At 48.2% G+C, this 25637-nt stretch overlaps 1 protein-coding gene across 1 annotated transcript in view; it reads right to left on the reverse strand.

Annotated features, from left to right (window-relative positions):
* ASNS (asparagine synthetase (glutamine-hydrolyzing)) overlaps window positions 1–17508 on the reverse strand; it is a 30967-nt gene extending 13459 nt beyond the window's left edge. Inside the window, exons 1-6 of the mRNA XM_083189477.1 lie at window positions 17381–17508; window positions 8682–8946; window positions 7609–7846; window positions 5238–5423; window positions 3655–3756; window positions 1640–1767 (exon numbers count right to left, since the gene is read on the reverse strand). Coding sequence (XP_083045603.1) covers window positions 1640–1767; window positions 3655–3756; window positions 5238–5423; window positions 7609–7846; window positions 8682–8930 — 903 coding nt within the window. The 5' untranslated portion in view covers window positions 8931–8946; window positions 17381–17508. The remainder of the gene's footprint in view (window positions 1–1639; window positions 1768–3654; window positions 3757–5237; window positions 5424–7608; window positions 7847–8681; window positions 8947–17380) is intronic.
* Window positions 17509–25637: the final 8129 nt, after the last annotated feature.

A 25637-nucleotide genomic window follows, 5' to 3' on the forward strand; every position in this document is an offset into this window, starting at 1 on the left:
CTTGTTTAGTTTCACGGCAACCGATATATCAGATGCGATATCGGCCGATGCGATTTTTTTACCTGTTCATAACTCCACTATCCACTACGCATGGAGTTGATTTTATATAGTGTAGCGCTCGCCAAACTATATAAAATCTACTCCATGCGTAGTGGATAGTGGGGTTATGAACAGGTAAAAATTTGCATCGGATCGGCTGATATCGCATCCAATATATCGGGCGCCGTGAAACTAAACAAGAACCGAAAAATCTACTGTGCAGCCAAGGAAATATCGAATTCGATCTAGTAAATCGAATGTGTACAATGTACCATGAATGTATATCGAATTCGATATCGAATTTGATATCTAATGCAAAAGTACAGATCTAATGCCAAATCAAATGGAAAGATCTAATGCCAGATCTAATAGAAAATTCAAATCTAACATCGAATCAAAAGCAAATCGATGTGTGTGTACAGGGCTTAACATTGGTCTGTGCGGGTGTTTTGTGTTTGATCTCTGCAGGCAGGGAATATATCTGGTGTAACTCAGGGTTGCCGACTTTCAAAAAATCCTCTCCGGGAAAAGCCTGGAGAGGAATCTTGCATTACGAGTTTTGGGGCGGGGCTTAACAGTGACGTCATTAAGCCCCGCCCCCATTACGGCAAATAGCCGAAATAACTGATATCCATGGAGGAGGCGGGGCTAAAATGTGCCGTTTTAGCTCCGCCCCCTCCCCTGAGACCCGCGGATTGCGGCATATAAATGCCGCGATCGGGGGGGGGGGGCTCAGTGGGGGTCCCCCTGATTCCGGGAGGGTTGCCCACCCTTCCGGGGGCTGGGAGGCAGGACCCGATTTTCAGGAGACTCCCGCAAATTTCGGGAGGGTCGGCAGCCCTGGTGTAACTTTGATGCAACCTTGAAAAAGTGTAAACCGGCGTATTGCAGAGTAGGTCATACACCACGTTAGACAAGGACCCAATAGCTGGCAGTGCCAGGAGACCGGTGCCCCAGCGAGTGGAGGTGTGTACAGTCTGGGACACCTGGCATCTTGCTTGTTCAGACCTGTTCCTCTTGTTTTGTATCACAGCTGCTGCACTTCCCATAAGCAGCGCCCAGTGTAACGGCGGCAATGCCATGTGACCTGCCAGTATAATACATGGGCAGAACCGAGGAATGAATCTATGGAGACAGGCAGCTGTACGTTTGGCTAGACTGTGGAAACGGGACAGTAAATAGGTCAACCACTATTGGTCGACTGGCAAAAGGTTGACAAATTATGTTGACATGCATTAGGTAAGTATGGTCAAAAGGTCGACACGCGCACTAGATCGACATAACCCTGAAAAAGGATCGCCATGGGTGTTTTCATTTTTGTGTGTCTACATCGACATAAGTCGGCACCGTATAAGTTTGACTGTCGACCGTCCCATTGTCGACTGAATGCTCGTGAGGACTTTCTAACCCTGTCGACCGTAGGCTTGTCTACCTATTTAATATGTCGACCTTCATACTGTCTCCCTAGTGACCGTATCTCCTCCGACCCCATGTGAATCAGGCCCAGCGAACGCCACATTTGATATCACACAAATAAAAGTGGATCCTTGCCCTTAGGTAGCCGCTATTTCACCAGGCATAAATGCTCCCAGTTCTTTACCTTTCTGGCCGCCATTAAATCAGGACTATCGTCCATTCCGATGGCAAATGTCTGCAAGGGGTACGGTATATTGCTTTCTTTCATTAGTTTGATCAAAGTTGCAGCAACCAGGCTGGAGTCCAAACCACCTGAGAGGAATAAGCACAGAATAATGGAACCGTCTGAGTTACCGTCTGGGCGCAATATAAATACTCAGAGACATAAACGCATCTCCCTCTATGTCAGCGGCTGTACTGATTGGCTGATCTTATCCTAGGAGGGAGAGAAACACAGATCATTTCACTTTTATGTAGCTGCGCCGCAGAACTGTACCCATAGAGGGCGATAAAGGTCATCGCGTTTTACAGGCACAGTGGGAGACAGCTCGTTACAATATGAAGCCAAGCGGAATGGCAATAATCATCTATATTGTATATGTCTAGTGTCCGTGATTCCCCAAAGAGTGAAACTACATCTTTTTCACACATGCACAAACACAGAAGGTAGCAGACTAGCTTTCGAAGCTTTTGCCTCTAGCGGATTTACTAGTGAGTTTATATTATGGATATCAGCATTTATGGAGGCTCTATCCGAAAATTAAGATAAAAAAAAAAAAAAACAGGTTTTTAGGTCCGACAGTTCTATAAAGTAATTAAAGGTGATTTCCATAACATGGAATGTCTGATATTTGCATGTTCTCTGCAATGGGGGGAAATCGGACATGGACCATTACTTCCAAGGAAATGCCATTTGCTACATTGGGTTCCAATGGGACGGCTGATTTCTGGTGTGTCTTTATACGGAGCCATACTGAGTACCCTTAGTGCCTGGTTCTCCGATGCAACTGCTGATGAATCGGGCCCTTTGTTATGTGTAAAATGAGTAACTGGGAAATTTACAAATAGCAAAGACTTTAGACCTGGATCTATGGCTGCCAAGGTGAACACAAAGCTGGGTGCACCAACATATCTGGGTAACCTGAACAAGAACACAGCGGAATCAGTAGAAATGGCACTTCAAGCTGCTGACACTTTAGCACGGGATCGGTATGAAATCCCGGCGGTCGGAATCCCGGCGGTCAAAATCCTGACGCCGGTATCCCGACAAGGGGGGGACCTGGTTTGTCCCCTCTTGTGGGCTCGCCACTAATTTATTCCCCCTCTATGGGTGTCCACGACACCCATAGAGGGAGAATAACTGTATCCCTTTAGCCGGGATACTAACTGCATCCCTTTAGCCGGGATACTAACTGCATCCCTTTAGCGGGGATACTAACTGCATCCCTTTAGCCGGGATACTAACTGCATCCCTTTAGCCGGGATACTAACTGCATCCCTTTAGCTGGGATACTAACTGCATCCCTTTAGCCGGGATACTAACTGCATCCCTTTAGCCGGGATACTAACTGCATCCCTTTAGCCGGAATACTAACTGCATCCCTTTAGCCGGGATACTAACTGCATCCCTTTAGCCGGGATACTAACTGCATTCCTTTAGCACAACCCCCTCCAACAATACCAACATAGGACCCAATTCAGTCATGCTCACTGGGCTGCGATTGTTCGGAGCCAAGCGAGTAGGGAAATGCCACCCCATGCCGCCATACCTGAGTGAAATCCTGCCCATGTGCACGGCTGAGAATGCATTCGTCCAATTCGTTCAGCCCTGCATGCAGGCCTGAATTGGGCCCATATCACCCACTAAAATCAACCCCGTGCACTGTTTAAATATATACCACCAGGTGATAACGGCACCTGCGCTGCTGGACCCACAAATCTGCAGTTTCGGGAATTACTCTTGCAAAGTTTTCTCCTGCAAGGTCAGATTAGAATTGGAATAACCCCACAATGCATCGGAATAAATTACAATCGTGTTATAAATGAACCTGGGCCTCTGCTAATAACAGCGACTGCATGAGACAAATATCTGCCAAGAACACAGGAAACTTCCTGCAAACAAAACAGATTAGGAGATCTACAATAATAAGAGAAAGTACAGAAGAGACAAATATATCATATAACAAAAACATGAAGTACCTGAGAGCAGACAGCCGATTCTTCTGTGTGCCATTAATCGCTTCCTGACAGCGTTCTCAAACAGGAGACAAATGTTTTGTTTAACCGTTTCGCGGTCCATTCCTGAACGCAAGAGGAAGAGGTCCTTAGCAAGGTTTATACTAGGGGTCATTAAGCTGAGTTCAATCACTGGGTTTCCATTCAACCCCCCCCCCCCCCCCCCCCCCCCCCAAAAAATGTATTTAGCGAGTGGTGGCATGTCAAAACTGACGCATTCCGCCATGTTTAAAAAGGCAATACTATTAATAGCAAAACATACGGTAATGTGCTTTTGTATTAATTCCTTGCTTCTTCTAAATTTTGGTCGGGGACATATACAGTCCAGGAAGCAGCGGCTTGCAAATCGTCCCCCCACATCCACACCAGTACCTTCACAAAATAATACAAGCAGAAGTCTTTGTAGAATAGATTTGAAAATAGCTGGTGCCTACCCTCCAACATGACCCATTCCATTAGGTACAAAATGCTCTGTTCCTGGACTTCCCTGCCAGTGGCAGTTACAGAGGTTGGACTGCACCACTGTCCAATATTCCAATAGGGGAGCCACACCTACTGCCACCTCAAACATCACTGTCCTGGACTCACTGGCAGTTGATGTGACCCCCCCCCCCTCTTTGAATTTTGGTCTGTGCTGGAGTCCAACCTCTGTAACTGCTACTAGCAGGGAAGTCCAGGAACAGAGCATTTTGTACCTAATGGAATGGGTCATGTTGGAGGGTATGCTGGTGCTATTAGGAAGGTGCTAACATTAATGACTGGGAGTACCAATACTGTGGTATTTATAATGTGATCATTAATGTACATCTTCACTTACTTATGCCGGACCATCTGATAGCCAGTACAGTAAAGTTTGACCCGGATGTATTGCGCAGGTACTGCCAACAGCGCTATTATGTACACTCTCATATAACCCCACAACTGACCAGCCTTGTCCCAGAAGGCGGATTCAGCCCTCATGGGGCCCTAGGCAAGATATCCATATGGTGTTCTCCTCCCCAAAAAATCTATAGAACTATATTTAACATTGATAGAGTACCTTGGCGCCTGCACAGTCTAACGATAAATACTCAGCAGAGCTTTAATTTGGGGTCTTTCAGAACATTTTGGCTTCACTAGAACACCATGAGAAGGTGACCATGCTGCAGAGAAGACATGTATAAGGATGAAAGAGGTTCTAGAGCCATGTTCTCTGTAAGCACTTTCAGGGTCACTATTCCTGTATAGTGTACTGTCCTTGCAGTCATCTGACTGAGGTAGGACTATCGGACTCAGGCGGAGATGTACTGTATCAAACCATCCAAGGTTTGATACATCTCCTATCAGTTTTGCTGGTAGTGGGCAGAAGATGGCCCGGTGGTTCTACATGTAGACTAGCCAACCCTTGCCAACATCTCTCATTACAGCAGCTTTGATCCTAGCTAAACACAACAAATGGGTCGTTATATGTTGGAACAGGTATCTGGATGATTAATGATCTACAATGTCTATAGGTCTGGTTCCCTTACTGACGCGGCGAGCCAGCACCGCAGCATTGATCCACTTACCGGCCTGTAGCTTTCCCAGGGAGTCGTACTCCGCGTGCTGAGGCTCCTCTTTGAAATTGTGGAATTTCACCAATTCAACGGATGCGACTTTCCCGCTAGGTTTCAAATCAAATACTTCACAGTGGCCCGGTGGGAACGGATCAACCCTGGGACACGAGGTCATTGAGTGCTTTATATGAATGAGGCCTAGGAATAAAAATAAAAAAAAAACAATACGCTAAGTCATCAAAGTACCATTTCCACATGGCTGGGCCCAGAGATCTTACAGGTCATAACGTGGGGTAAATAACAGACATATATTGTAACACTGTGCGATGAACCAAACACAATAATGATTAATAATGATTATTGCATTGTTGTGCAAATTCGCCAGGCGATCAATTATTGAATGACTGCGAAAGCATAAAAATCTCAGGGGTAGATTTATTAAGCTCGGTGAAGTGATAAAGTGTCTGGTTTTTATCACCGGCCAATCAACTCCTACCAGTCATTTTTCAAACCAAGCTTGTAACTTCACAGTTAGGAGCTGATTGGCCGGTGATTAAAACCAGACAGACACTTTATCACTTCACCGAGCTTAATAAATCTGCCCCATAGTGCGCTTGTGTAAGGTCAAATAGCAATTTATTTCAATCGCAATCCCCACGCAACTTGACTGACAGGAAGCCGGCACTCAGTAGGAAATTTTGCTCATGAGGTGATGTAATGAGCGATATCCAGCAATGAACGACTCGCGTTCGCCTAGGTCGTTAATGACCCCTTTCCTCATCTGTGCATGTACAGGGTGGCCAATCCTGTGATTGGGATTGGCGGGATCCCAGGATTTGGCCCTGTCCCTGGCCGGGATTTGAATCCTGGGATTGGAGCTTTCAATCCAGGGATTGGCCTGTGCATGCACAAATCTAATGTCGGGCAGCGCTGAGAGATCAGCTCACACGCTGCCCGAATGCTCCTGACCCCGGAGCGCTGCTCTGCAGAGGTCACACTGCACAACCCGTCTGCTCCACCTGCCACACCACCACCTGGCTCCTGCATTATTGCCCGGAACCAGACTGTCTCACCACCGCACCGATGCTGGGTTCATGCCACACCACCGAGGGGCTCCCACAACACCGTCGGCTACCGGCACCTCTGTCGGTTTCCCACACCGCCGCCTTGTTGCTGACCATGTAGGTGACACAGGTTTGGGGGGAGAGAGAGGGGTATTAAAGTTCGTCCTTATATCTCGGGAATAATGGGAATAGACATTTTTCAATCCTGTATCCCAGGATTTAAAAAATGACCTGGGATTGGCATTCCTAGACATGGCCAACACTCACTGCCGCTTTCGCCCCCATCCTCTACGACATCAGCGAGTGTGTATGCACTGGACAATACCAGCACCCCACCGGGTCTCTGTGGCTCCCAATATCGGCGGCCACAGGGATTGTATAGTGTATATAGGGCTTAAGGAGCAGGCAATGTAACCAAAATCTACACGGGTGACATCCTTGGTGTGCGAACTGTTACACATTATACAAATACAAATATTATTAAAATTGCAACTATATAGTAAGCATGATCAAAATCAGTATTTTATAAAAAGAAGCATCTAGTAGTTCTATCAGTTACACGTTGGAACATACCGTATTTGCCGGCGTATAAGACAACTTTTTTCTCCTGAAAAACATGCCTCCAAATGGGAGGGTCATCTTATACGCCGGGTGCACTTCAGTTTGGATAGACATAGCTGCCCATAGTGGCCTCCCGATGCCCGCCCACCTCATTCTACATACCATCCAGTATCGCGCGATATCCAGCGCGGCCGCGGTGAGTCATCAGCGTGGCCGTGGCGGGTCATCAGCGTGGCCGCGGCGGGTCATCAGCGTGGCCGCGGCGGGTCATCAGCGTGGCCGCGGCGGGTCATCAGCGTGGCTGCGGCGAGCATCAGCAGCGAGACAGGGGTGCTAGCCTTTTCAGCGTGACCGGCCCGTTCTGCTCAGCGGGAAGCAGCGGCGCTCCGGCCCGCCCCTTGTCTGCGCAGAGCTCACACTTGCGCACTAGTGCCGGTCACAGGGAGATGCAGGGGCGGGCCAGAGGCGCTGCGGTCGCGATGCGGCCATACAATGGTGACAATGACAGGTACTGTAATGGTACTTATACTAATGGTACTCATGTAATACCGGTATAATACGGTATAATATAAATTAACATGTTGAAATCAAATCTGATGTTCTTTTACGTTTTATTTGGTGTGTGGAAGGTGTGCGGAAGAGGGGTTAGTCTTATATGGCGAGTATATAACAAATTCTATATTTTGAGTGTAAATGTTGGGGGGTCGTCTTATACGCCGGCAAATACGGTAGTAGTTTTGGCCTCTTGCTGCCATTACCTTTTGCTTCCGAGCAAACCGCCAAAAACCCATCATCAGTGAGGAGCTTGAAGAGCGGTCTGACTCCGTACGAGTCTCTTCCCAAAAACACCTTCCTGTTGGCTGTGTCCAGAAGGATGAAAGAGAAAACCCCATCCAGCAAGGCAGCCGTCTTCTCTATTCCATATTTACTGTAGAGATGGAGAATAACCTCCCCGTCCACCATCGTCTGATACTCAAATCCAAGATGTTTCTGAAGCTGTTCCAAAAATAAAATGCAATGTTCCATGTTATTAATAATAATATCAAGGATGATGATGATGATAAAGATAATACATTGTTATTGTTGGACCTAGAAATCATAGTATACTGTAGATCACAGAAAGCACAGGCATAGGAGGGGGGGGGGCGAGTGGAATGCGGCGGCGGCCGGTGAGTGACTTCGGGGGTGGGTATAGTTGCCGACGTCGCTGCATACTCGCGTAGTTCCAGGGGCTGTGTGTGTGGATTTCAAAGGAGTCCCCCACCCCACCGGGGAGGGGGCGCGAGTGGGAATGCGGTGGCAAGTGACTTCGGGGAGGGGGGTGGGTGGGTATAGTTACGGCACCGCTGCTAAGTAGCTCCAGGGGGGGGGGGTTTGAAAGGAGCCCCCATCCGTGACACGCTGTGTGGCAGGTGGGGGGGGGGGTGTGGGCAGCAAGCGCTCCACTGGATGGTCTGTGTGTGTATAACGCTGGGAGGGGGTGGAGTTAACTGTGTAACTAACTCCGCCAAGCATTATATACACACATGATTGACACATATGGCTAAAAATATATAGGAGATACTATAGGCCAAAAAAAAAATTTAGTAAATAGTAAATTAAGTAGATTGTGTTTATATGTGATCCTCAGTTTCAATTATGTGGTAAAGGGCAGCATTTGCTTCTGTTTAGTATCCAGAACTGGTTTTATCCTAAATAATTGACCATACAGAATTTGAATTGGTACTGGACCAAGTGTCCTGCTAAGTGTCCTGATACACCCCAGGTAGCCACAACACACAGTTTGGGAACCACTGCTATAAGCACAGTCAGTGACAGAGAAAGCCAATACCTGCTTGTAGTTGTAAATCTCTCCATTGTAGCAAAGCCACAAATAAGGGAACTTCTTGACGCGAAGGGGTTGCATACCGTACAACTGATCCACAATGGCCAGCCGGTGGAAGCTGAAGCAGCAGTTGGTGAAGCCGTTGACATTTTCAAATCGAAACGCGTCGGGTCCCCTGTGTCCGATTTTCATTGCACTGAGGCATTGTACAGAGAGGCACTCATCACTGCCAAACAGGGCCCAGATACCACACATCCTGAACCCTTGCTTTCTGCAGATGTATGGAACACAAACACACAGGTAAGAGAAATACACAGAAGAACCATCATTATAATCCTAGAACATATGGGGTCATTAAGGAATCTGCTTCACTGCTGGTCTACAGTCTCCTATTCTGTGGAACATTTTCACACGTTTCTTCTTGTTCTCCGTGGTAAGGACGTGGCACAGGACATTTATGGAAGAAACTATGGGGTGGACAATATTCTCCACTAATCAGCAACTTTATACAGGCTTTGGAGAAGATTTATCAAACCTTCTAACGGACACAAGTTTAGGTATTGCCCATGGCAACCAATCAGAATTCAGGTATCATTTTGTAGAACTTACTAGATAGATGATAGCTACAACTTTGATTGGCTGCAAATGGGAAAGACGCCCACTTGTCCTCTTTAGAAGGTTTTAGAAATCTCCCCCAAAGAGAAAGAACAGAGCTATACATGCCAGAGCAGGCATGTCCAAACTATGGCCCTCCAGATGTCCCATCATGCCTTGCCACAGTTTTGCTATTAGGAATGCTAAAATGATTGCAAGGCATGCTGGGATGTGTAGTTTCACAACAGCTGGAGGGCCGCAGTTTGGACATGCCTGTGCTAGACCATTCCCACCCCAAACTCAAGGTAGACACCAGCATTAGGTTGACAATGGGAAGGTCTACAAGTTTTTTTGTCCCTAATGTCGACATGGTCGACATAGACACCGTCTAAGTGTACCACCTACCGTCGCATGGCTCGCTGTGCTTGCCATGCTTTGGGCACAGTGCCGCCCTACGCTCCGCATACTATTTTATTCTCCCGCCATGCCGTAGTAGATGGTAGGGCATGAAATACCGCCTGTCGGCACAAGTCGGCTTAAAAAAACATGAACCCATGTGGACCCTTTGACTGTTGACCTTCCCATTGTCGACCTAATGTTTGTGTCACCTTCAGACCCTGTTGATCTTAGCCATGTCGACCTTCTGTGGATAACCCAATGCATGTTGACCTTAATAGGGTTGACGTAATGACCATGTCCCCCATTATGCACCCTTTTCCCCAGCACGTTGGGGTAATGCGCACTAAACCATAACATAAATCCACACTCTAGGGCTTAGCGGGCAGGGTACCCGGAGCTTATTGAATCAGCGGCGTATTCAATTACCTGGTGGTAAACCATATTTGCTGACTTTTTGGCTACTCCGTATGACCAGCACAGCTCAACAGGAGGCGAAACGCAAAAAAGGAGGGTTCTGGACTTGTTTTGCAGCCCTTCCCCTCTCTATGGAATACCCGCTATGGCAAAGTGGGGCCAAAATTAACCATCACCCACCCACTTTTCAGCTGTGAGCGGTGGTGAGTAGTGAAGTGCAGGTATCACCAGTTGGTGAGCAGGGGTGCCGACAGGCTGTGGGAGACTTGCCCACTTTTTCAGATGGAAGCCACGTGATTTTTGGGAACTTCTTGGCTGGGTTAGGGTTAGGTTTAAGGTTAACACGGGATGACTGGCGACACGGGATGCAGTCAAAATCCCGACGGTCAAAATCCAGACTGGGTCAAAATACCGACAAGGACAAAATCCCGACAAGGTTAAAATCCCAACATTTAAAATCACCACAAGGTCAAAATACCGATATATAGAATGTACAGGTGAAACAGTCAACATGACTTTCAGTCGACAGGTCGCGAGTTCGACATGGGTTTTTTCACTTTTTCTGACCCGACATGTGCTGACAGGCAGTATTTCATGCCCTAGCATCCACTAGGGCGTGGTGGGAGAATAAAATAGTGTGGCGAGCGCAGCAAGGCACCGTGCCCGAAGCATTGCGAGCGAATCGAGGGGCTGCGGTTCACTTCCAACGGTGTGCATGTCGACTGTGTCGAGGTTCCAGTCAAAAACTGAAAAAAAACATGTCGACCTCGTGACCTGTCGACCGAAAGTCATGTTGACTTTTTCACCTGTACATTCTATATGTCGGTATTTTGACCTTGTCAGGATTTTAAATGTTGGAATTTTGTCCTTGTCGGGATTTTGACCTTGTCGGGATTTTGTCCTTCTTGGTATTTTGACCAATTCGGGAATTTGACCCTGTCGGGATATTGACCGTCGGGATTCTATACCGAATCCTCCCATACAAAGGCCCAAATGTAATAGGGTGTGTGAATCTGAAAGTGAGATTTGGGAGCGTTTTCCCATTTACATGGCAACATCGACCTGTTTTTTTTTTCAGTGTAAATGATTGCAGCTTTAAAAAAAATGGGAACGCTCTCCCAAAATCTCTCCTTTTCTGGTTCACACACCCTGTTACATTTGGCCCAATGTGTTGACAAGACGCTTCTAATGGCACATGTAAAATAAGGTATTAGTAGCTTTTTTTACCTTTACAAGCTTACTAGGGGCCTAATTCAAACCTGATTGCAGCTTTGCAGGGCAAATTTCTTCTCAAGACAAGACATTTATGCATTGCAGGTGGGATAGATGTAACAGGTGCAGAGAGTTAGATTTGAGTGGAGTGTGTTCAAACTGACATCTATGGGGGATTTTAATAGGATGAGAGATTCAGAAAGTGAGAGATTTGTTAAGAAATCTCCAGGTTTTTTAAAGCGGCAATCATTTACGCTGCAAAACCAGTTTGATTTTGCAGTGTAAATGATTGCCGCTTTAAAAAAAACTGGAGATTTCTTACCAAATCTCTCACTTTCTGAATCTCTCATCCTATTAAATTACACCCCTAATTTGCAGTTTAAAAATAAAGCAGGCGGTATTTACCTTATTTATTATTTATTAGCAGTTTCACATCGGTCCCTGCCCCAGTGGAGCTTACAATCTATATTCCCTGCCACATGTACACGCACACACAGACATTCTAGGGTTAATTTTCTGGGAGCCAATTAACCTACCAGTATATTTTTGGATTGTGGGAGGAAACCGGAGTACCCGGAGGAAACCCACGCAAGTACGGGGAGAATGTACAAACTCTGCACAGTTAGAGCCATGGTGGGTATTGAACCCATGACCTCAGTACTGAGGCAGTAATGCTAACCATTACACCATCTGTACTACCTTGCACTGAAACAAAGTAACTCCCCCAAAATCTAACTCTCTCTGCACATGTTACATCTGCCCCACCTGCAGTGAACATGGTTTTGCCCATAATGAGAACAGATTGGTCTTGCGATCAGATCTGAATTAGGCCCTGGAGGATACAGTACTGTAAACTCTCGTTCTTAGTAATCTTGCAAACAGATTGCATCAGTATTAGGAGAATATTAGCATAAATGGGTGGGATTTAGATACATTTAACCAATCAGATGTGTGAATGCCTTTATTGTACTTTGACCATGTTTACACACCCCCTTGCATTCATTATAGTTTCTATGCCAATTTAGGGAATATTAGCTCAGGGCCGTCTTAACAGCAGTGTGGGCCCCTGGGCAAAGCAATGCACTGGGGCCCTTACCCATTCTCCCCTCCTAGGGGTGGGGGGTGCTATCAGCAGCAGCTTTGATGTCCCATGGGTGGCAGGGGGTGCTCTATCTTCCACTCAACATGTAGGACCTGGAGCAGTAACTTCTGCTAATTACTCCTTTACGGCACAGGTGGTGGGAGGGAGAACACTAACGTGTGGAAGGGGGCACTGAGCTGAATGAAGGGTCCCTTGTAAATTACTTCCAGGGAGGTAGGGGGTGTTTTATACGCAGGGGAGGGTTGGATAATGGAGTGGGCTAAATATTCGTCATTTTCCGGTGGAAGGGCAGCTTGTTTGACTGCAGATATCGCCATTATCTGGAAATAGATTTCTTAGCCTTCAATAGTATAAAAACCTAGAGTCCCAACTTTCAGGAGGTGCTGGGAACTTGGGGATCAGAGATCAGGAGCCAGAGCAATCCATTGCCAAAAATATAAAACTGTACACCAGACGTTTGGAGCTGGAGCAGGGACCGGCTGCTGGAAGGCTGATATCTCTGGTTCTGGGCATGATAGAGACAAGGCGCTAGTGTTGACAGAAAGGGGAGAGTCCAAGCTAAGTTAGAGAGAAACTGAGAAATATGACTGGGAATTGCAATTAACAGGTCGCATGTGGACTGCTGCTTTGAAGTTGGATATCTCCAGTTCCCCAGGGCCGATTTTCAAAATTCTGGTATCCCTGGAACAAGGGTATCCTCAGCTATCAGCATAGGGCCCTTATACACCTGGGACCCTTGGGCAAGTGCCCATTAAGCCCATACGAAAAGACAGCCCTGTATTAGCTGTTGCTAGGTGGCAATCCTATTCCCTAGAACAGCGGTTCTCAACCTTTTTTTCTCCTCCCGTACTCCTGATTAGGCTTTTCATTTAAGAGTACCCCCTTCTCTCAATTTGACATATCCACAGTATATACTTATGAGTGGAAGTGAGCGGTATTCATGTTCTTATATTAAGGAGTAGCGGAGGAGTAGTGTGCGGTCAGGAATCGGGTCCCTCTGTGTCTGGCCGCTGGCTGTGTACTGTCTCCGGTAGCGGAGGAGTAGTGTGCGGTCAGGAATCGGGTCCCTCTGTGTCTGGCTGCTGGCTGTGTACTGTCTCCGGTAGCGGAGGAGTAGTGTGCGGTCAGGAATCGGGTCCCTCTGTATCTGGCCGCTGGCTGTGTACTGTCTCCGGTAGCGGAGGAGCAGTGTGCAGTCAGGAATCGGGTCCCTCTGTGTCTGACCGCTGGCTGTGTACTGTCTCCGGTAGCGGAGGAGCAGTGTGCAGTCAGGAATCGGGTCCCTATGTGTCTGGCCGCTGACTGTGTACTGTCTCCGGTAGCGGAGGAGCAGTGTGCGGTCAGGAATCGGGTCCCTCTGTGCCTGGCTGCTGGCTGTGTACTGTCTCCGGTAGCGGAGGAGCAGTGTGCGGTCAGGAATCGGGTTCCTCTGTGTCTGGCTGCGTACTGTCTCCGGTAGCGGAGGAGAAGTGTGCGGTCAGGAATCGGGTCCCTCTGTGTCTGGCCGCTGGCTGTGTACTGTCTCCGGTAGAGGAGGAGCAGTGTGCGGTCAGGAATCGGGTCCCTCTGTGTCTGGCTGCTGGCTGTGTACTGTCTCCGGTAGCGGAGGAGCAGTGTGCGGTCAGGAATCGGGTCCCTCTGTGTCTGGCCGTTGGCTGTGTACTGTCTCCGGTAGCGGAGGAGTAGTGTGCGGTCAGGAATCGGGTCCCTCTGTGCCTGGCCGCTGGCTGTGTACTGTCTCCGGTAGCGGAGGAGTAGTGTGCGGTCAGGAATCGGGTCCCTCTGTGTCTGGCCGCTGGCTGTGTACTGTCTCCGGTAGCGGAGGAGTAGTGTGTGGTCATGAATCGGGTCCCTCTGTGTCTGGCTGCTGGCTGTGTACTGTCTCTGGTAGCGGAGGAGCAGTGTGCGGTCAGAAATCGGGTCCCTCTGTGTCTGGCTGCTGGCTGTGTACTGTCTCTGGTAGCGGAGGAGTAGTGTGCGGTCAGGAATCGGGTCCCTCTGTGTCTGGCCACTGGCTGTGTACTGTCTCCGGTAGCGGAGGAGTAGTGTGCGGTAAGGAATCGGGTCCCTCTGTGTCTGGCTGCTGGCTGTGTACTGTCTCCGGTAGCGGAGGAGCAGTGTGCGGTCAGGAATCGGGTCCCTCTGTGTCTGGCCGTTGGCTGTGTACTGTCTCCGGTAGCGGAGGAGTAGTGTGCGGTCAGGAATCGGGTCCCTCTGTGCCTGGCCGCTGGCTGTGTACTGTCTCCGGTAGCGGAGGAGTAGTGTGCGGTCAGGAATCGGGTCCCTCTGTGTCTGGCCGCTGGCTGTGTACTGTCTCCGGTAGCGGAGGAGTAGTGTGTGGTCATGAATCGGGTCCCTCTGTGTCTGGCTGCTGGCTGTGTACTGTCTCTGGTAGCGGAGGAGCAGTGTGCGGTCAGAAATCGGGTCCCTCTGTGTCTGGCTGCTGGCTGTGTACTGTCTCTGGTAGCGGAGGAGTAGTGTGCGGTCAGGAATCGGGTCCCTCTGTGTCTGGCCGCTGGCTGTGTACTGTCTCCGGTAGCGGAGGAGTAGTGTGCGGTAAGGAATCGGGTCCCTCTGTGTCTGGCTGCTGGCTGTGTACTGTCTCTGGTAGCGGAGGAGTAGTGTGCGGTCAGGAATCGGGTCCCTCTGTGTCTGGCCGGTGGCTGTGTACTGTCTCCAGGGTTCCCGCTAAAGCCTGTAGGATTAATCCCGCTGCTTCCTCCACCTGTGTCAATGCAGACAGATGAGCACTGATATCTGAGGACAGCGCAGGTAGCTAGCAGTGGATTGCTGGTCACACAAACGCACAAGGAGACACAGATGACGCTACAGACAGAACCGGAGGTGACGCCACGTGGTTCATCTCAACAACAATGGGAGACTTCTTCCGTCATCGGGAGACTTCTTCTGCCATTACCAATATTATTCTCAAGTAGCCTTAACCGGTCTGCAGTGTACTCCCAGGGCTACTAGTACCCCAGGTTGGAACAGTTTGCAGATCATAGATAGTCACACAGAATAGCCGCAGGAGCTGAGACACTACCCCCATGTTTTCTGTGTACGAGATCGCACTTGTGGGCTCAAACATGCCCAAAAGTGGTTGCGACATACCTGGGTTTTTGCCGCCACTCCCCATAACTGCCCCCAAGTGGTCCCTGACTGTCAATCTCTTTCTAATCAACCCTTTGAGTGCCAACATCTCTGTGTGAGATGAGCAAAATATCCGTTAAATATGCCAGCGTCGCTCACATTTGTTATACGATTTGTCAAATAAAATATGTTGTGTAAAAAATGTATATTTTCCCTATATAAGTTAAGCATTTCCATTATGATGGAAAAAAAATTCTTGGCAATTTTAACACCAATTGTGCCAAATTCACTTGGCACTCAAAGGGTTAAATGCTCACTGCAGGTGACTTTGCAAAGTTACCTTGGCACGTGCATGGCCGATAAACTGTGTTATTATGGGGTGCTGGATGAAGATTGGACAGTCGGAGTACCTGCAGTCGGGATTCCGATGTCTGTATACGGTACTTGTGTATTATCACGGCGCCCGCGATTTCCTGCTGATTTGCATGCTATTCCATCCTTGCACACCCCCACTATCCAAGTCAGACCGAAGCGTGGCGGGCGGACGCGGTACGCGTCCTCCGGACCTGTTCATACCCCCATTATCCACATCGGCGTGGAGTTGATTTTATAAAGTGTGGCGAGCGTAGCGAGCTCGAAGCTTGGCAAGCACAGCGTGCCCCACGAGGGGACGCGGAAAACGAACCGGAAGCATGATGAGCGCAGCGAGCCCCGCGAGGGGACACGGATTACTTGACGTGTATTCCGCGGACGCTCGCCACGCTCCGGGCTCGGTGGCTCGCTGTACTCGCCACACTTTATAAAATCAACTCCACACCGACGTGGATAGTGGGGGTATGAACAGGTTGGGAGGATGCGCACCACGTCCGCTCGCCACTTGTAAGGATGGAATAGCATGCAAATCGGCCGCTAAATCGCATCGCGGATCGAAACGCCCGCAAATCGGCCGTTAAATCGTATGTGATTTAGATGAAATGGGCCGCCGTGATAATACACAAGTACCCTGTATACTGACCATCAAAATCCTGACTGTCGGAGCGTCATACGACACCAGTAATTATTGGCATTGTGTGTCTGCCATCAGTAATGGGTAAGGTCAGGTTCCTCAGCCCAATACCACATAGCATCTGTATGACAATGTCACAGCTAATGATACAATGTAATTGGGTACTGACAGCTGGTATTATCGGTAGGTACTGCAGCTGGCTGATATTTGTTCCAGCATCTTCCCAGCTGCTGAGAACTACACGTCTCAGCAAGCCCTGCCAGCCAGCATCTCCCCAGCTGTTGAGAACTACACGTCTCAGCAAGCCCTGCCAGCCAGCAGCTCCCCGCTGTGGAGAACTACACGTCTCAGCAAGCCCTGCCAACCAGCAGCTCCCCAGCTGTGGAGAACTACACATCTCAGCAAGCCCTGCCAGCCAGCATCTCCCCAGCTGTTGAGAACTACACGTCTCAGCAAGCCCTGCCAGCCAGCAGCTCCCCAGCTGTGGAGAACTACACGTCTCAGCAAGCCCTGCCAGCCAGCAGCTCCCCAGCTGTGGAGAACTACATGTCTCAGCAAGCCCTGCCAGCCAACAGCTGTTGAGAAAATCCTTGCTGACTATATGAATGAATGTGATCCTTCTGCATTAAGTTGGCGGTTCCTGACATGCAAGCTATATACTTCCTCAGCACACTTCATGCATATATACGGTTATGACAAATGCACAATATATTTTCTATATATAGTAGATGTCAGCTCTGATTTATATGCAGCAGACACAGCCTGTGACATATGTCACTGCACTCGCTACACAGCCTGTATATAGCTACAGCATGGCGATGTACAATGCAGACACACAGGCACCATAATCACTATCACATCATACAAGGAAGAGGATTACTGAATTACCAGGACTTTCCCAGCGACCGAGCCAGCTGTACTTTCGTGTCTCCCTAGGCAGTGTGGCAGCAGCAGAGTGTGTAGCACATTGTGTCTCATGTAAGGATGGCTCCCATTGAGTGCCAGACAGAGCCCCTGATTGGTCACTGAATTCACCTCTCCTCATTGGTTACTCTAACACCTCTTTCACTTCTCCACTAATATTCCCCATTGCCTCTATTTCTGTGTATGACAATCTGATTGTCAGGTTCTTTCTGCCACAGGGATAGGCACACTAGTACGCACCAGGGCCCACCCCGGGGGGGCTTCACCCTTCACAAATGCTGCACATTACACTGTATCTCACTAGTCATTTAATGTATTACATTTAATCAATGAAAGAGACAATTATCTGTGGTACGTGTCGTTATAGTTACACAGATAAATGCATATAGGGAACTAAGTAAAAACCAGAACCGGACCAGACCCTGGATCGCCGGACTGGACAGGCTCTGTTCATCAAACTCTGCATTCTGAAACTTGTAGTGTCTGGTCCGCGGGGGTGCCTGTCCTGAGGAGTGTCCTGCGGCGGGGGTGATGCCTGTGAGCTTTTACCGGGGACACAGGGAAGGGGAGATTACAGCCTCCTGTATGGTTTGGAAGCTTTACTCTCTCTTTACTCTTGTCCCTGGTGACAGGTGTCACAGGCAGCCCCACTGGATGGGACACTTTCCGGACCAGACACTACAAGCACCAGATTGACAGAGATTGAGAAATGGAGACTGTCCAGTCTGGCATTCCAGGGTATCGTCCGGTTCTGTTTTTTACTCTTAAGGGGTGTACACACGGTGAGATTTTGGCAGATTTTGACTAGATAGACAAAATCTCTTAGAAGTTTAAATCTCACAGTTTTTCTCCTGCTTAGTCAATATTGTCTAGCATAGATTGCTTAGCATAGATTAACTGTGCAGGCAAGGCAATTTTAACTAGATCATAGACTATCATTACTTCAAAATCGCTTAGTTAAAATCTCCAGTGCATCTAGTCAGAATTGTCTATTAGCCAATATCTCACTGTGTGTCCGAGGCTTTAGATAGATAGTTTAGTATAGCTGTCGTTGATAATATAGTCAGGATTGAGCTGTATGTGCAGACAACAGAGGGGGCATCGTTAACGATGCACATTAAACACTAAAATACCATTAACAATGATTATTATTAGAAATATTGTTTCTTTTATCGTCTAATATGTACCCAGCTCAGTGCCAGATTAAGCCTTCGGGGGGCCAGGGGTACTTTAGACAGGGGGGCCCCCTTGCACTTGTTATTACTGGCCGCAAACTGCATGGGTGAATATTATACTGTCAAAACACAGAGTAAAGGCAGAATAAACTTGGTCAATGGTTAACTGCAGGGTATGTATGTATATATATATATATATATATAAACGAACATACATACATACTGTACCACATGAAAAGCCTGTGTTTGTCGCTCTGCCCCTTACGGAGACCTCACAGTCCTAGTGCTGCCTCTGATTAAAAACCCTCCCATGACTAAGCTGCTGCTGCTGTTCTCCATGGACCTGAGAAGCATGTAATGAGCTCCACCAATCAGAGCTCAGCACAAACCTCTCAGCCTCTGCCCTCTGGTGCAAAGTGTCATGGGACTTAGTCAACTCCCAGTAATGCACTGCACACTTGTGCAATCAGTGTGCCTTGGCTCCCGATGCTCAGCACCATTAATCATTGTCACATTGGCAGATAGGTGAAGCTGCAGCACTACACCACTCCCATGCACAAAACCTTTAGCTAAAAAAAAAAAAAAAAAATGTATGTAAAAAATACATGCCAACCACAGGGGACCCCTAGCTAGAGGGGGGCCCAGGGGCACTGACCCCTTGTGCCTCCATTATAATCCGGCCCTGACCCAGCTCATGATAGATAGATTGACCATACTTTGTCCCCACATACGTGGAAGAAAGGTATAGGAGATCAGACAGTACAGAGAATGGGTGCCGGACGGGTTCCCGACAGTCGGGATCCCGACAATCATTTACCCGACGTCGGGATCCCGACTGTCAAAACGCCCGCTATTTTCCCTCGTGGGGGGTCCACGACCCCCATAGAGGGAGAATAGAATAGGTGACTCGCGTAGCGAGCCACCGTGCCCGCAGCGTGGCGAGCGCAGCGAGCCCACAAGGGGCTTTTTTGCACTCGCCATGCTGTCTGACTCTGGCCAGTCGGGATTCCGACGTCGGGATAATGACTGTCGGGATCCCGACTGTCGAAGTCCCATACCACACCCCAGGGAATTTGCGTCATTTAGCCCGGCCACACCACCCGCAGTAGCAGACAGAGGAGATGCATGCAGGAAATAGCTGATGTGAATGGTAACTAGCTGTACCACAAATGATAGGGCTGGCAGCATTCTGCGCTTGCATGAAAATGGTCCACACAAATGTGGAGTTATACCATCAATGGCTAATTCATTAGTGATCTAAAATCTTCAACCATTGATGGATTATCAACTGCAAACTACACCAAAGAGGTGTCCCAGCATTAACTCTCTCTGTGCCTTATTCTAGTTCATTCTTTCTGACAAAATCCTTCTTAGATGGACAAAACCATGTGCACTGCAGGTGGGGCAGATGTAACATGTTACAGAGAGTTAGATTTGGGTGAGTTATTTTGTTTCTGTGCAGGGTAAATACTGGCTGCTTTATTTTTACACTGCAATATAGATCTCACTTTGAAGTTAAACCCCACCCAAATCGAATTCTCTCTGCACAAGTAACATCTGCCCCACCTGCAGTGCACATGGTTTTGTCCATCTAAGAAGGATTTTGTCAGAAAGAGTCAACTAGAATAAGGCCCAGAGAGAGAGAGAGAGAGAGAGAGAGAGAGAGAGAGAGATAAAGCATCGGCCAATATATTACATGATCATATATATATGTTTATATGTATACCAAATTCTTTAGTAATCATCCGCTAAATTAGCATTCTTTGTTAATGCGGTAGGTTACCATAATATTCCCTTATCCTGTTTCTATGAGATGTTACTTTTTCGATGAATTTTCCTAGATAACACTGCAGAAACATGTCGCTACATTAACCTGTTTTACAGGGCAGGCTGTCAGCAGAGGATTACATTACGTTCCAATGCTTTCTCACCCTAGCAACAGTAACTAAGATGGGCGGGACGGTATGAGTCTGTCTTGTAGCTGACCAATCAGAGGGTGGCTTACATCTGTACACTATCAGGCTGTCTCATGCAACTGCAGCCTGGTGTTTCGTAAGAGACGAGTTCCAGAGCAAGTGCACAGAGTTTAGTAAAGCAATAGCAGTTGCCTAATATTAAGGCCTTATAACCGTACAGAGTAATACACAGTAATACACAGTAATATAATAATAATTATCACAGCAACACAAACCTGCCACCATGTCCAATTTCCACTGTTCTGCTCCTTATTTTCCTAATAACTAAAGTGATTTAACCATTTCATAAACATAAAAATATTTTAACACCAATGTGACCCCTGGGTGTTGCATTTGGATTAGTACATTTTCAAATATGTCAATTATACAGAGAGAAAGTGAACTTTTTAGTGACTCTCCTATCGGCGGCGGCGGTGCTGCACAAACATCCGGTAATGGCGTGGCGGCCATCTCCCCAGCAGGCCCCCTCCTCTCAATATACCCCTGTTTTGGGATACCCCCCTCTCTTTTCAATGGCCAGGGAGATAATGCCATAGCAGGGGGCACACACGGTTGGGTCACAAACTGTTCAGCTCAGTGCTACGATCCCTAAGGGGGAAAAAAGGGTGCCCCCTCCCCAGAGTCAACCAACTATTACCACATCAATGCTGGTGGTGGGCATGGGGTTAATGGTAATTAAATAGTTAATTACTATGTGGGGTTTATTTTTACAGGCAGCCTACAAGTCCCATAAAGCCTGTCCCAGCAAGATGCTCCACCTGGTCCCAGGATGCCGTCAGTAACGCATTATAAATAGAGGAATGTGCAGGGGTAAAATTCCAAGGGCGTAACTACCTTAGGTGCAAGGGGTGCAGCTGCTATGGGGCCCAGAGCTGAAGGGGGCCCATTTTACTGTATAAGTAATATGTTTTACATACATTTGTCATCATCAACTGCAAAATAGGGGGCCCTTAAAAACTTCTGCTATGGGGCCTACGAATATCTAGTTACGCCCCTGTATAATTCTGTATATCAAACGGGATATAACATGTCTGTATTCGGAATGGATTTGTGGCGTGAGGCCCCCTTGGTTATATATTGTATAACAATTAATCTAACACTTTTTTTGTCAATTTAACTGTGTTTCACTATTGTAACACTTTTAGGGGCGCATTTATGATATAATATTAGTTTTTTTTAGGGGTCCAATCTCCGCTGCGATCCCTCCTGCTCCCCTCGAAGCCGCTTCCGCCATAGGTTACTATTGTATCAACATCGGCAGTAGGGATGCCAATCCCAGGGCATTTTTTCAATCCTGGGAATCGGGATTGAAAAATGCTCAATCCCGGGATTCTCGGGATCCCGGATTGTCATCTCTAAGCAGTTTAGGCAGGTAGCATGCCCCCCACTACGGCCGCCCCGCACATTCATTTACTGACATGGGAGGGCGAGCAGGCAGCCGGGAGCAGGGCAGACATCAGCGGGTGTAGGGAGCAGGTCAGACAGGAGCAGGCGGGCTGCCCAGTGTTTAAACACTTCTGCCGCCACTGCTGACTGACCCCCACCGCCGGTTAGCACTAGTGCTTCTTGCGCTACATAACGCCGCCCTCTGCCCGCCCTCTTCCAGCACCCGATGTGCAATCTCAAGATGGCATGCGACATCGGGTGCTGCAAAGGGGGCACTTTAGCACCACAAGATGCGATCGGGTTCGATGAACAACGCACTGCAATGTCGCATCGAATCCAATCGCACAAGTGTATGGGCAGCATAAGTATAATGATCAGTGTTAAACAACTATAAACACTAATAATATTAATGTACAAACAAGTTTTACCCAAGCGTATACCCACCTAGTATTTATAGTCCTTCCTTAATAAAAAGAGAAAAAAACAGAAACTGGCAATAGGAATCAATAGCAAAAACAAATCAGTATGATGGTCAGAAGGCCGTAACCATACTGCCCTGTCCGCTCAACAGGACCAAAAGTGCTAAGCGCAAAAACAGGGTTTTTACAACATTTTCACTTTAGCTGAGTGGGTGTGGTATAGGACCCCGACAGTCATTAGCCCGACGTCGGGATCCCGACTGCCCAGACAGTGGGGGGAGTGCAACGAAGCCCCGTGCGGTCACAGTGACTCGCTACACTCGCCACCTACTCTATTCTCCCTCTATGATGAGGTCATCTGGCCATGGTAGGTGGGCCCATATGTTTTATTCTAATTGATTTGCTTGTCAGTTCTTAGCTTTGTTTACGTTTTCTATTTTCCCTACGTAGCAATACAACATATCTCCCATCTATTCCGATTTTGGGGGGATAGTGGACCATATGGGGTCATGGCTCGCTGTCATTCCATAATGGATCTGCTTGTGAATTTGCACAACAATGATCAGCTCCGAATAACCACCACTGATGGCACGCTGGCACCAAATGAACTTTATTATTTTAACAGTTTTATTTTAGTTTTTAACACATGGTCTGCACTGAAAAACACAGTGCCTCACAGTCAGGGCCGGACTGGCAATCCGGCACTTCTGGCAAATGCATACCTCCCAACTGTCACGATTCCGTCGGGACAGTCCCGATTTTCGGGTCCTGTCCCGACGTCCCACCCGCGGCAGGCATTGTCCCGCTGCGGGGGGTGGCAGTTGGGAGACCCCCCAATCTAGTAGAATAGACGCTGTGCGGACTTCCGGCTCCGCCCCCGAATGCAGCGGTAGCGGGGAAGGGGAGCTCCGACACCAGGGCACTCCACGCCGCATGTAACGCGGCTAACAGCCCTTCAATTACCCGCCCGCCACCTCCTAACCTTGTGGGAAGCCCCCCGCTGTATGAAGCGCTACACCAGCGCGATGCCCAGCACCTCCAGCCGCACAAAACGGGAGAGAGAACGGCCTGCTCCGATTTCCAAGATGGCGCCGGACCCGGACATAAGAAAACCTCCCCAGCTTCACCCTCCTCTGTCTCCAAAACCTCCTCTGCATGCAGCAACCCAAGCTCCCCACAAGCGGACACTGATGCCCAGCGCAGTGAGTACTGTCCCCCTGAGACACCCCTACCACCACTGACTGCTCCAGTTACTTATGGGGACATGGTTACAGCCATAAGGGCAGCCATAGGACCCCTCTTAAAGGAACAGACTGCGGACATTAATCGACAGATTGCCCAACTACAGCAGAGAGCACAGATCACTGAGCAGACAGTGGGGGCAAACTTCGCTGATATTGCAGAATTAAAGGACACAGTACAAAGTGCTCAGAAAGAAATATTATACCTGCACAATAAAGTGCAGGATTTGGAGAATCGCTCCCGCAGATGTAACCTGCGCATTGTTGGATTACCAGAGGCTGTACATGGGCAAGCACTATTTGACTTTATCAGGGGGACACTTCCAGAACTGCTGCAAATTTCAGATAGATGCGAAGACCTCGTGATAGAGAGGGCTCACAGGCTGGGGTCCACTCGGCCTCAAGATGGCGCCAAACCACGTGCAGTAATTTTCAAACCCCTAAATTTCCTGCACAAGGAATTAATATGGTCAGCATCCAGGAAACAGAGGGACATCCAGTGGCAGGACAATAAAATCCTGATTTTTCAAGATTTCTCCGCTGAGCTATCTAAGGCCCGCAGAGACCTTGCACCCACGTGTGCGAAACTAATAAGGGATGGTGTAAAGTTTGCCATGCTATATCCAGCAAGACTACGTGTCTTTCAGGGCAATTCCTTCAAAGACTTCAGCTCACATCTAGACGCCGAAGCTTACCTGCAAGAGCGGGAAGAATCATCCAGACCAACTCACTCCTGGGCAGACGATCCATCATGATCACTTCCAACGACAAGTTTATAAAAATCAGACATGCCTGAAGGGAGATGCCCCATACGTACATCATTGGTTATGCAAGTTTTCCCTTTTTGATTCACTCCTCACATGAACGCTTTGGAAAACTGATTTCCCTTGATCCAGGAGAACCCAGAAGCAAATTTTTCACCGAACCCCATACACCTATATGTCTTTCTTTAACTCCTACTCCCTACCCTAAGATGCCGGTTTTTGAAACTTCCAAATCCTAATACCCCCCCCCATCCCCCTCCCCCCCCCCCCAATTCAATCTTCAAGTAAAATGGGACTGCTCAAAGCTGGAAAATACATAGAGAACTCTTTGGCTGGGCCCACCTGGCCTCTCGAGTAACCAGATCCTATCGTTCCCACTTATATGTCAAAATGCTTTCCCTGTCAGTCTTTCCTAAATCCCCTAACTTCCTTTACCCCCCCACCCCCCCCTCCCCTATCCCGACTTCACTTACAGAAGTCCCCCTTCCCATTTTTTACGCCTGTGGCGGGCGTGACACTCACTTGGTTTAGTCACTTTAAATTGATGTTGGCTGTTGTTGTAGCCATTGTTACTATTTGCATAATATTAATAAGTAAGGTTGTGTGCGTGGAGCTAGTGCTTTGGTGGAGGCACCTCTCCAGATTCTCCTCTCTCAGACCCGAGCTACCAGTGATACGGTATGGTTGCTGGGTCCTTATTTCCGGAAGTCTATACATTACTGTTTTTTCTCCCCCCCCCTCTCTTTATCTCTTCCTACCCTATCCATCTCCATCCCCACAAACCCCCCACTTGCAGTTACAAGTCCTTCAAAATGATTGCATATCTCGCTGATAATGTTATTACTATGTGCCACTTTGTCCCGCTCCCTTCCAATACGTACCCATGTCCACGTTGACTGTGGGTAGCTGGAATGTGGGCGGGATAAACTCCCCTCAAAAGAGGAAGCGTATCCTGATGTACCTTAATAAATTGCATGTCGATATTATGTGCCTGCAGGAAACCCACCTCACACAGCCTGAGACGGCCAAGCTCCGGATGCTCAACTGGCAGGTTCTAGCATCAGCTTCCCTAAACTCCAAATCCAGAGGAGTTGTGATTCTTGCGAAGAAACAAACATCGCTCACGGCCGAACCTCTGTCTTCAGATCCGAACGGTAGATATACCCTATGCCGCATCACCATAGCACAGACTCAGTATGTAATTTTAAATGTATATGCCCCCAACACCTACTCTAGACAATTTTTCCTAGATATCATACA

The sequence above is a fragment of the Crinia signifera genome, chromosome 5 (genome assembly GCF_055691185.1).
Source record: "Crinia signifera chromosome 5, ASM5569118v1, whole genome shotgun sequence".
NCBI classification, from domain to species: domain Eukaryota; kingdom Metazoa; phylum Chordata; class Amphibia; order Anura; family Myobatrachidae; genus Crinia; species Crinia signifera.